The sequence below is a fragment of the Atta colombica genome, unplaced genomic scaffold (assembly GCF_001594045.1).
Source record: "Atta colombica isolate Treedump-2 unplaced genomic scaffold, Acol1.0 scaffold87, whole genome shotgun sequence".
In the NCBI taxonomy this organism is placed as follows: Eukaryota; Metazoa; Arthropoda; class Insecta; order Hymenoptera; family Formicidae; genus Atta; species Atta colombica.
Window position 1 is genome coordinate 30,694 of NW_017259580.1, and position 12,962 is coordinate 43,655.

Below are 12,962 nucleotides of genomic sequence, written 5' to 3' on the forward strand. Positions count from 1 at the left end.
TGGAAAATGATAGTTATCGCCTCCGAGATATAACTTGTAGTCTTGGCTGAGAGATTAAATTCTTCTTTCACGATGAGAGAGAGAGAGAGAGAGAGAGAGAGAGAGAGAGAGAGAGAGAGAGAGATATGGAGGGAAATTTTCTTTCATGTCTGTTAGATGTTATTCTATTGCATCTCTCAGCATTTATTATTAAAATACACCGGATATATATTAACGATTTCTATCGATGTTAATAAATTGTTTACATTCATTGCAAAATTGAATACGTTGATTAAACACACGAGACTCTTGCGTAAACATATCCTTAGAGAAATTGCATTTTATCATATCTGTTGGATTATATATATAATCGAATTCTGTTCTCTGACAACCATTCTCTGCTCTTCTTGCGACAATTTTTCATATGTTTGTGACAGGACATATCCTTCGTGTATTTTCTTTAACGATGCTAAATTAATAAATGAATGAAGCTGAACCATTTACTGATATCCTTTTAAAGGTTCTTAGCATCACAGGACAAGGACTAGAAAATTATTTTCAGCACAAATGACTTGAAATCGGAAGTAACGATGTCAACAAGCATGGCAAACGCAAAAAAAGTTTCTCGATCGATATTTCAAGAGGAATACAAAAATCGGTTATTAGAAAACGCGAGACACCTTGTACATCAGATATTCATTTTGCAAATGCGATAAATAAGATTTCGAGGTGGGTTTAAGGTTTCACTGGACACCAATTACCACGCAATTATAAATTACAATACAACCAAAATTGAACTGGTTTTGCGGATTGCAAAAATTTTTTTTTACAGAATTAAAATATGCACAAGTAAAATGTGTTAATTTCACAAGAAGATCGCATAAAAATGAAAGAATTTACTTGCTTTGGTTCGTGTAACTGTAACCTGAAATTAAAGTTTGCTTATGATATAAAAGTTTTATAATTCATATCAGTAGCACAAATATTCAGCAAACCTCGGATTACTTAAATGAATAATATTGAGTTTGAGAACTAAGATTGAAAGCTTAGAAAAAAATAAAAATTTTAAGTTAAACGTAATTTACGTGTGTATATGCTTAGCAAATATTTAGAATGCTTGCTTGATCTTGCTAGATCGTGCTGCAATATGCACAGAAATAAAAATTATTCTCAAGTTAAAACGATTATATTCTATTCAACGCAATCATTGTTGCTTTAAGAATTTGATAATCTTGAATTTAATAATATTATATTCTTATATTAATGTTATAATAATTTGTTATATTAATGTTATAATAATTATCTAAAAAGCTCTACGATTATTTTATTAACAGTATTTTCTTTCGACATTTAAAATGTCATATCAAGAAGATGAAACTGTTATTTTTACTCTAACTTTATGTGGTGTTAAATATACATTAAACTTCTTTTAAGATTATGAATGTTTTCAGACATTGATGAAGTTACTTGAAATATATTACAGTGTCAGAACAAAATATCATTTATAACTTAATATCATTTATAATCAATAATCAATGTCAGTTCATTTCTTTTACATTCACGGAATTTCTGTTCCAATTGTTCAAGGCACGGCCAGGACGACACTTTAAATGTCTGGATAGAGATTCGATGAAATGCTTGCTCGAAAACTGTCTTTGTGTATGGAGAATCGGAATAATCGAGTGGATCACTTTCATACGAGATCACGTAGCACCGTTTTCTTGTTGCTACTAATCGCGGTATAATACAGTAAGATTCGTGAACATGAATCGTTTTCGAAATAAGACTAAGGAATTATTATGAAATTTTTTAAATCAAACAATTCAATAATATAAACAGCTTTTTCTAAGAGGAAGATATTGTCAAATAAAAATAATTTAAAATCAATTAAAAACATAATTCTCGATTTGAAGTAATTTTCTATCCGATATTATTTTCTTTGAAATCAAGAAAATTATTATTGAATATATTTTTCTTGATATAATTAAATCAAATTTTTTTATATAAGCTAATTATGTCGATTTAACGCTATATAATCTTATTTCGAGTTTTATATATTGAAAATATTCTTAAAATTAATAAAATAAAAGAAGATATTCTTAAAATGAGAATAGTTTTTCTGTATGTTAGAAACAGTTGCACGCATTTGAATGAGACAGAATGATAATATAAGAAACTAAATTTGGAATGAAAAAGTCTGTATTATCGACATCGATCAAGTTAGGCCATCGTATCTCCTTGCCTGTTTTAGCGGAATTTCAAGAAGTCCGATTTATTATTGTTTCCATAATGAATGATCTAAGATAGATATACCAGGCATTTTGGAAAGAGATTTTGTCTAATAAAAAGAAACTGATGTTGCATATGATTACGTCGCGTGAAAAATACAAGACCTTGTGTTTTATTCAGTAGCCGAGTATGTGCTCTGTTTTTGAAGGTAACTCTTTTGATGGAATTGCGGCGGTTCTTTCTCTTTCAGAGGTGCATGACTCTTCCACGATGAGGTCCTCGCGAGTTCCGCGAATCCATTATAGGATGACACTGAAAAATTGATGCTGGTATTCTTGGGAGAAACTTCCGGAAGGGCTCTCGATGATCTTTAATTAATTTTTCGAGTTATATCGTGACGGACAAAAAAAATTCCTCCGGAAAGATCATGTCATACAAGTAGTCATAATAGATTTTATTCTAAATATACTGTTACGAATATGCTTATCTTCCTTTCTTGTTGCGATATATTTTCGTTTTACACTTTTGTAGAGAACGCGTTTAATGTGTTCATGAGCGGAATATCGATCATGCCTTTAATATTGAATGCATTTATAACTTTTACTTCTCCTAATGTAGCACGAAGTAAAATCATACGTTGATAAAAATTCAGATAATCTGTAGTAATAATAACTATATTCCACGTAGTAATATAAATCATTAATTTGTAAAAATCTTGGAGATGATAAACCAGCGGCGATGTACTTTTAACAACATTCTCCCATGCATTCTCTAATCAAGACTTTAACGTCTATGTGTTCCAGGAGAAGAATTCTTTTTTGAATTACAACGTGTCCTGTATTTTAACGCTACCGCCTTACCAGAGACAAGGCTATGGCCGGCTGCTCATTGACTTTAGTAAGTATATCAGGAGATACAATAGTGTCTCGCTCAAATCAATTGATACATCAATATAAACTGATATTGTAATTAATGCAATACATTGTAAGGCTGATCTATTCTAGTATTGTTTTTACTTATTGCGTGGAATTTAAGATATTAACGGGAAATAATTGGGACAGACGAAAAATTCATAGAATCTACTAAGATTTGAACTCGGACCTTTCATTTTTAATTTTAGCACTTAGCATGCTACATCACGAGTAATCCATTATTCTTATAATTATCCCGGTTATTTGTATATACTGTGATATTCTATCTTCTCTTTATTTCCTTATAACTTAGCCATTTCTGATATTACATTCACTTTCGAATGTGTTAACAATTATTTTAAGTATTGTCCTACATGATGCAATCTTTCTAACGATTCATTTAATTGGAGATGAAAGCCGGTATCACAAAATTGTATCACAAAATATGTTATACGCACATCTTGCGACGACGACGAAGAATTGTGTTTCGAATTTTTGCTATGAATCAGAATAATTATTTGATTGAAATCATCGCTGTTATTGATAAGTTACGTATTCTAGCGAGCTGGTGTAGACTATGTTTATAAATTCGCTGTGAATTTAAAGCGTCTCTTATCTTTTTTCATCTTTTCATCTTTTAAGACTTCCATTAAAATTTTCACAAATCTCTCGAGCTATTTCAACAACAAACGAATTCCGTAATGAAAATTGACGAATATTAAGTATCATCTATTTTGATCGTGCGATTCTTTTTGTCGATCAACGAGTGGTCCGTGAAAATGTACTCTCATCATAAATTGCGATCGATATTATCACTGAGCGCGCGAACACGCTTGATGCTTAAATGCGTCGCGGAATGCGCGATCGCATCGCTTTCTTTCCCTGTCGTTCGCTTTACGTGCCAATTCCATGACGAACTCGACTGCACGGCGATTCCTCGTCGATGATCGTCGTCGCCGTGTCGCCGTCGACACGCACGCATGCACGCACACTCATGTGCGCGGCGCGAGGCGCATAGCTTTGATAATTAAACGCGGGGCTTTTTGCCGTGACGTCATTTTCATTGATGCCGAGCGAGTGTCGGTGGCGTCGGGAGCGGGCATCGCGGCGCTACTACACCGATAGTAGTATGAGGGGAAAGAGGGGTGTGTCGAGAGTTGGTTGGTTGGTTGGTCGAGGGTCGACGTACTGTGCTGCCGTGGTGTGTCGGTTGGTCGACGGGGGTGAGATGAGAGGAAGGAAGGGTTGATTTCACAACCCCGCCGGCTTTTCCGCGAGCGAGACAGCATCCTCTCTCTCTCTCTCTCTCTCTCTCTCTCTCTCTCTTTCTTTCTTCCCTCTCCCTTCTGCATCCAGTGTCGGTGCCATCGACTCCGCCACCGGCTGTATTTCGACTGTACAAGGCGGGCGTTAGAAACCCGCGAGATATCAAGTCGCTTTCAAATAAATCCGGTAATATTTTCTTACAGAAAAAGTCCCTCTACAAGACGAAGCTTAACCATTAAATTACAATAAAAATCCAAAATTGCTTTAAGTAAAAGTATATTTAAATTCATTTGTATACAGGATGTCTCAGAATGACTGCCACATATTTCATGTGCTGATAGACTAAACTAAGTCGAAAAGTCTTTCATCATTTTGCAATTCTTAAAATAGTTACCAAAATATTAAGTACTAAAAATCGCTGTGGTAAAAATAGTTGTCAATAAGAAAATGTAGTACTAAAAAGTTGATAAAAAATTTTTTTAAATTCTTAAAGTTCCATGAGAAGAAAATAAACAATTTTTGTCACTTGATGCTTTCCTGTAAAAATTGATGGTACTTGAGTAAAAAATTATTGACAACCAATATTCGGCGATATTTAGTAATTAATATTTTATTAACTATTGCGAAAATTGCAAAAGGCTCACAGGACTTTTCGACTCACAATCAGTTTAGTCTGCTCTACCAACACACGAAATATTTGGGCAATCATTTTAGAACACCCTGTATAAATGATTTTGTTAAAAAAATTTTAGCATATCTAAGTTCATTTGAATATTTCTTCGTTATTTTGATTTATTTTTTATCTCTCTATGGTATTATTCTCACAATATTCATTATTCCCTACTTTTCATTGTTATTGAATTATTTTCAACATTCGTCAATTGATTAATGAATCACAGTTTTGATATTAATAATTCTACATTCTTATGTGTAAATATTATGTCTACAATATTTTTAAAAAAATGTCACATTTTTACACGGTCCCTAATTTTGTAAATCGTATCGTAAATCGTAATCGATTGATTGCATTTGATTTAGACACTTATACTCTAAAGCTTCGTTCTTATGGAAGAAAGATGAATAGAATGAAGTAGCTCGTGAACGTTCAAATCGAACCAATGTCTATGATCATGAGAGTAATATCGATATACCGCTTCCTCGATATTACGGACACTGTCAGTGTTTTTGATAACGGAGCCGATGTATAGTGATGGTGACTGTAGCATTAGGTCCACCATCGATCACCACTACTACTGCCGAGAGTGAAGTAGGCTGTGTGTTTGTGTGTGCGTGGAAAGTGCGACGCCCGGCGTCTCGCCGCATCGATCGACTCCCACTGCACCACTACCGATATCGACGTCGCGTATATGCGTGCAGACATGCATACAAGTTTACGCGTACACCCGTACTTCCTGTTTCACGCACGCTGCGCGTCCTTCTCTTCTGGGCAACCGCTCCTCCGCACACCTTGATCTCTATAGTACAGGCTCCCTGTACCTGCCCTATACCACCACCATCACCGCCGCCGCCGCCACCACCGTCACCAACGCCATCGCCGCCTCCGCCGCCACCGCCACTATCACCACCACCACTGCACTCTTCGCCCTTCTCTTGTCGCCGTCGATTCGTCTCCCCCGCTCAACGCAGGGCGCCTGAAGGGCTCGGAATCGTATGACCTCTCATGACCTCGCTCCACTATCCCTACGTAGGATTGGCAGGGTCACCGACGCCCTTTCCCCTACACCTAGGGACGAAGGGTATACGCCAGTCATACGGCAGGGGAGGGCAACGAAAGGGTGAGAAGGGAGGCAGGGAATTGGTGAGAGGTTACTGCGGCGGTAACACTGCTGCGACTGGGCAGAGTCGGCGTGGCGTGCAGTATCTCTCGCCTTCGTCAAAGAGGAAAAGGCGGATACGCACCATCTCGTTGCGATATTATCCTCCCATTGACGCGATATTTCGTTTTTGTCTCAAGGTTGCCACAATCCCTCTCGAAGACTGATCGTTCTTTGGTCCAGAGAAAGAAATGACAATATAGAGAGGAAAGAAAGGATTAAACTGATTTAACAATCTAAGATGCGAAATGAATGTATCTTGTCTAATCGAAGTAATCACTTTCGCTTTTCATATTAAAATTAAAAGTAGATTACAGCAGAACAGCTAATACAGCAGAAATATCTAAAAGAGAAAAATTACTACATTTATCGAATACTTATAAATAAATAAGAAAAAAGGAAGAAGATTCTTTTTTTCTCCTTCATTATAACTTAAGATGAACAAACAGCTTCTTTTTAATTGAAACTTAATATTGATATTGATCTGTTTGGATACTTGAAAAATACGGTTAAGCTGTAAAATTCTAAACTATAATTCCGAGCTCATCGACATTTATCAAGATACTATTTTTTAGTTCCACCAACATAATTGCTTTATCCATCTTCGAGTAAAGATGCATGTAATTGTGAATCGTTCCTAAATTAAGTGAAATCCCATTATCGTTTTGCGAAACATCATGATTCGTGCCATCGTTATCCCACTGAATGGCACGAAAGATAAATATTGCTGATGAATCGTAAATCTCCTCGTCAGTGATGCTTCGATCGTGGGGCCAACGAACTCCTCTCAACAGCATCCAATTTCATCGTTCGCGTTTTTTTCACGATTCGCATCCTCGTTCGTTCTGCGCCCTTCGTTGTGCCGACCCTGCCCGCGACTAGGACGTTCCCCCCTCTCTTCTTCTCGTTCCCTTCTTCCCTCTCGTCACACCGATCCATCTTCCTTTCTCTCACCGCCCGATGGTCACTGTTTTCCTCTTTCTCGATTTCCTCAAATTTCCTCCCCTCTTCCGATTCTCCATTCTCTCCCTATCCCTCCCTCCCCTTCTTCTCCCTCTCGCGTCCTTTTCCTACACGCTCGATCCCGAAAGTCTGCAAACTGAACGAACGCGTAATGAATGCATTCCACCCTTCCAAAGTAATCAGCAGCGAAGTGGAGAGGGAGGGTGCAGAAAAAGAGCGGGGTGAGGCCGCAGAGTGCTGTAGGCGGACGGAGGGGGTGGATAGAAGTGTCCTCTCTGCTGCCGGAGATACGCGGTCTGCGAAGGTGGAGGAGATGGAGCGGTGTGGTCATTGAACCCATCGCCGGCCGGGAACACCCTGGAACGGGCACGGAAATGTGAACGCAGAATCGGCATGTCCTGGTCCCGAATACACCGCGGGGACACGTCTCTCCCATCTCTTGTCCGTCCTTGTCTACTGGAATAAAGAGGTCTAAAGCATCTCCACGAGCAAACGAGAAGAAGCGCTGAGTGAATCCGTGCCGATATCTCAAACTCGCAAACTCGCGCGATAGATGCATATCGGCGACCTTGAAACCGTCTGCGACTGAATTAAGAAGAATTTTAAAATTCGCGGCAAAAATATGTTCAGTGTCTTTTTTGAACTTTCTATATAATTCAAAATCAAGGAAATTAACGAGAGAACCACGCAAAGTGTCAAATTATGATTTTAATGAAACTTTGTATAGATTAATAAATGATTATTTAAAGAATAATTAGTAATGAAAAAACCGTTTTATATATAAAATGAAATCACTCCTTACTAGGTGAACCGGTTTTTTATTTCTTTTGTTATCTATCTCTAAAACTATTCAAGATATCAAAAAAATATTATATACAAGTTTTATAATAAAATTGTCTTTATTTATCCACAATAATATTTTTTGAAAGTAATTTTAAACATATGAGTTTTGAAAATAATTATAAAATTGTAATTATTGTATTATTAAGATTAGAGTCTGTCCTTTTATGTCTTCCTTGTAAAGGAAAGAAAATTTTTTCTCGCTATATATCATTAATAAATCATTAATAAGTTATCAATGATAACTTTTTCAAAAAAGTATCAATGCGCCAGCAACACTTAAGCTTGTGTCTCGCGGATTACTTTGCAAGATGCAAGTAAATTTTCATACCTCATTATACCTGGAAATACGTCTGCGATTATTGCGTCCGGTGATTTCAGATTAAGAGATTCGGGACAATGAATCAAAAATGCAACCACAATCCCTCGCGATCACAAGTAATCTCTTAACATTTAATTATCTCATGCTTTGATCTATCAGCCGTGCGAAAACGGTACGTTTAGAACTTTAAATAAACATCTTCCGGAGGCGGCAAAATTTATTCGGCGGAAAACGGCAGCGGGAAAGATTACTTTGCTAATGAGAGAGCTTTTGAACCTGCTGACGGTATGGGAGGTAATTTCGGGAATATGAGGATGACACTAACGTAGATGACATGACATATGCTGGATACTACCACGAATCTATCGTACACGTTCTAATCTCGCATAGGCGTATAGTGAGATCAGTTATACATAATGCAAGATGCAGTTATCAACTCGCGAAATCCATGCTAAACGTAAACGAACGAGCGAGTGTGCGAGTCCATTAAATCCCGTCCCTCTCGAGATTGACTTTTACATATCCCAGCCTTGAATTCCGCGGATCAGTCTCGTCTTCTCTTGATGTTTCTCGGTGCCTCATGTCATTCCAGCAAGAATCTTTGTGGAAGATAATTTTCAGATTTACGTCGCGGACATAAAATGATCAGGATTATATCAAATGGAATTCCTGCCCTGTTATAAATTTCTACTCTCTGATTTCATCCTTCGAGAAAATCGACGTTTAACTGAAACAAAGTCCAATTTTCAGTTGATTTTCGACCTTGTGCTTCGAAACGACCAAAGAAGAGGAATCCAATCAACGTTCTTCCTAAGTAAGATCCATACTTTGATCAATAAGTTCATCTTCCTATAAATTTCACCTGTTTCTGATAAGAGCATCGATGGTTAGCATTTAAATGCATGCGTTGTCAATCTTCGACTCTAGGTTGCGGTAGATCTGGATCTGACATTTAAGTCACTCTCTGAAAAACGGGTTTTTAACTGGTCTCTTGGATAATTCCATTGACGTGGACGGACAGACGGATGGCGCGCAACAGACCATTTCGCCGATTCACTAGCAAGAAGCAGGCAGGCCGCGTGGCGAAGTGCCTCGAGGTGCCTTCTCTTTTTCTCTGTCTTTCTCTCTCCCTCCCTCCCCCCTTCCCCCCCTCTCCTCTCCTTTTTTCCCTCTCTCTCGGCTGTCTATACATTTTTCTTTGATGCCTCGTCGCAGAATACTTGGGACAAACGAGGCGGAACGGACATTCAACCAGGAGTAGACGGGCACTGCTGGCCAGGGTCGCATCTATTTCTGCCGGGCCCGTTCTGCCACTTGCCCGTTCAGTTTAAATGTATAATAGGATCTTGTTGTCCAATTATGCTTTAGAAATTTCACTTATGAAGTGCTTACTAATCTCGGCTACGAAAACTGTTGTACCTCGAAAAATATATTACCATAATATTTTTTTATTACATCAATTGAAATATAAATTGTTGAAATATCTGGAATTACAATTTTCTTAAAGTGAAGCTATTGAATATTTTAATTTTATTATTATATCTCATTTTTTTTTAAAAGATTATTAATTGATGAACGAGTTTTATTGATACATATGTACTTAATATGATCTAAGTATGTTTCCTCCTTTTTCGTAAAAAAAAAAAAAATATTATAAAATGGAAAATAAAATATTACTTTTATAATAAAATAAGTTTATTAACATATTGACACATAAGAATACAAAGTACTATTTTCTAAACAATGAATTCATCTTCTTATTTCCATGATGTTTAGCAGGTGAATTAGAATCCACGATCTGGAATAACAAAAGTGTCAAAGAAACGTTACAATCGATATGTACTTCCAATAGATCCTATTCTTGTTGACCATATTGATTCTACCTTTTAAAAAGGTTTTTTCTCTTCGGTTATAAACAAAATCTTGTGACAAAAATATAAACTAAATACAGTAGGAGAGTGTTGTATAAACAAGTATAAACACACACACACACACACACACACACCCACGCACGCAGTTATAATAAATACAGAGTTATAATAAAATGAATTATGGAAATTAAGAATCACTTCGTGGATGTAGAAAATAATAATTTGCCTATGGTATATTACATCACCATTGACATTTTGCATTTTGCTTTATTAACAATAACAGAATGAACAAACTGAGCAATAAACTGATGCAATCGAGATGGATGATTTGCACAGCTTACTAGTACTATCTTAAATTCACAATGTAATTATCTACAAACAACAAATAGAACGTTTTAAGTACACGCTTATATATGATTACTAGTATTCCAGTTTTTTTCAGTTTGATATTATGTGTTTCAAAATCAACAAATAATCGGCACTTAAATTGGAAATTGTAAAAATCATGTAAAAGATATTATTACGCAAGACGCGTTTTAACCGAATATCTTCACTTATATTTGTATTAAATTTAATTTGATAAATAGCATTAATATTTGAATAAACTGAACCTGTTCGCTGCGCAGGTTACTTGCTAACGAGAGTCGAGAAGAAAATCGGTTCACCGGAGAAGCCGCTTTCGGATCTCGGCCTGATCTCGTATCGGAGCTATTGGAAAGACGTTCTACTGCAGTATCTCTGCAATTTTGGCGGCAAGGAGATCTCCGTAAAAGGTAGGTCAGCGCGAAGTCTATCGTCACAGTTACCAGTCATCAGTTTTGATATTACGGAGCGGCATTTAAATATTTATACGCGGATTGAAAGTGCGTTAATACGCACCTGCTAGAAGTCTCGCTTTGAACTGCTGATTCAACGCTTGGTTTCAAAAGCGTAATTTTCTCGTGGAGAGAAAATTTACATTCGTTGCGACTCTAGCAAAAATTTTCAGCAACTTCTTGAAAATTTTGCAATCTGACAAGAGGAGACTTTGCTAACTCTCCTCATTTTTCGCTATTTAATCAAAAGTTATTCTATTTCAATATTTTGTAATAATTCAGTGGATATTATTGAATCTATATATTTTAGATTTAGTGCCTTGAGACAAGAGAATTGTCAGCAGAGGATTTATGCTGCATTGTTATTGATCCGGTCAAGTTTTCCCAACGTAACTGATTTTAGCGGTTGAATAATTGTATCCATGAAGGGCAGGATAAACTGTCCAGTCGCTGAAAACCGCAGCAGATTATATGTGATTTATCATTTCCGCATTTTTGCAACTTCTACCATCAAGCTCTTAAAATTTATTATTATTTCTTTTAGCGTTAAATTAATTCAATATCCATAATTAATCGAGTGATGTAAAATGAATATAAATATATTATTTTTATTATTATTAATTTTAATTTTTGAGATACTTAGTTTAACATTATTTATTTATTTTAATCCTTGCCTCGCAGTTTTGAATAGCTTCTACATTGTTACAAATGTTCTTAAATTTCATTAAAATTAAGTTTAAATTTACACAATTTAAACTTAATTTCATGACATTACATTAAATTTAATGTATTTTTCATGAAAATTTATGAAATTTAATGTTGAACTTTTCAGAAAATTTTATTAAAAGTACATTAAATTTTATAAATTTAAAGTACACGTTCATTTAAGTAATTACTGTAACTTAATTTTCAGTTAAATCGTTCATTACTTTTAATTTCATTCATAAACTTACATTTACATGTAAAGGAAGCTCGTGGTTACATTTTTTACAGCGTAGTTTAGAATATAAAAAATATATTTCTAACCAGTGACTTGTCGAAAACCGAGTTTGCGTAACTAAGAGACGTAATCAAAGAAAATATTTTTTTCGAAACGTGTGTGCTAAAATTTTTTTTGTGTTGATAATATCCTTCATACATAAAATATTTCCATACAGAAATATAAATAGTAATAAATTCACGATGTTTTATTCATCGTGTTTCTTTTTATTAGCCCTCAATTTTATTACTGTTGCTGTATGGCGTCAAGAGGAACAAATTTCTTCTATAAGATGGATTATTATATGTCCCTTTGAGACTTTTCAACAATTTCCACTTCCAACGGAGAAAGGGGAGAGGGTCAATAAAGATCATGAACGCACGAGAAAGAGACAAAGAAACAAACACACATGCTCGGTAATTTTTTTTTCAGACATCAGCAAGGAAATGGCCATCGACTCATATGATATTGTCAGCACTTTACAGGCCCTCGGTATGATGAAATATTGGAAGGGCAAGCATATCATTCTGAAGAAACAAGTAAGCGTCTTTGTGTTATAAGCCACCATTTTTTAGTCCAACACTTTTTAGTCTTAAAAAGTGTTTAGTCTCGACGAAAAGTGTTAGATGTCTTATTTATTATTATATGATGTTTTAGCTCAAAAATTGATTTATGATCATTTGTTATGAATTATTCTTTATTTTAAGAACTCTTTAAATTACAATGCCGATAGCCAATAGGAAATACAGATAAAAGAAATTTAAATAGATGAAAAGAATATACATAAATGTCTAATATTTTTGGCCAAAGCCTGTATACATATACATAAAGTAGGGTCACTGTGGGTAATTGTGATAGAAAAATACAAAATTGAATTTAAATATTCCGTAACTTTATAATTAATTTGAAAAAATTTTTTGAAAATGTTATATAAATCTTAATATTTTATGTG

General features: G+C 35.5%; 1 protein-coding gene across 1 annotated transcript in view; it reads left to right on the top strand.

The window, feature by feature from the left end:
* LOC108693051 (histone acetyltransferase KAT7) overlaps positions 1 to 12,962 on the top strand; it is a gene marked incomplete at its 5' end in the record, with an annotated part of 46,529 nt that overhangs the window by 30,609 nt on the left and 2,958 nt on the right. Inside the window, 3 exons of the mRNA XM_018201715.1 lie at positions 3,012 to 3,105; positions 10,843 to 10,989; positions 12,443 to 12,549. Of these exons, the coding sequence (XP_018057204.1) occupies positions 3,012 to 3,105; positions 10,843 to 10,989; positions 12,443 to 12,549 (348 nt within the window). The remainder of the gene's footprint in view (positions 1 to 3,011; positions 3,106 to 10,842; positions 10,990 to 12,442; positions 12,550 to 12,962) is intronic.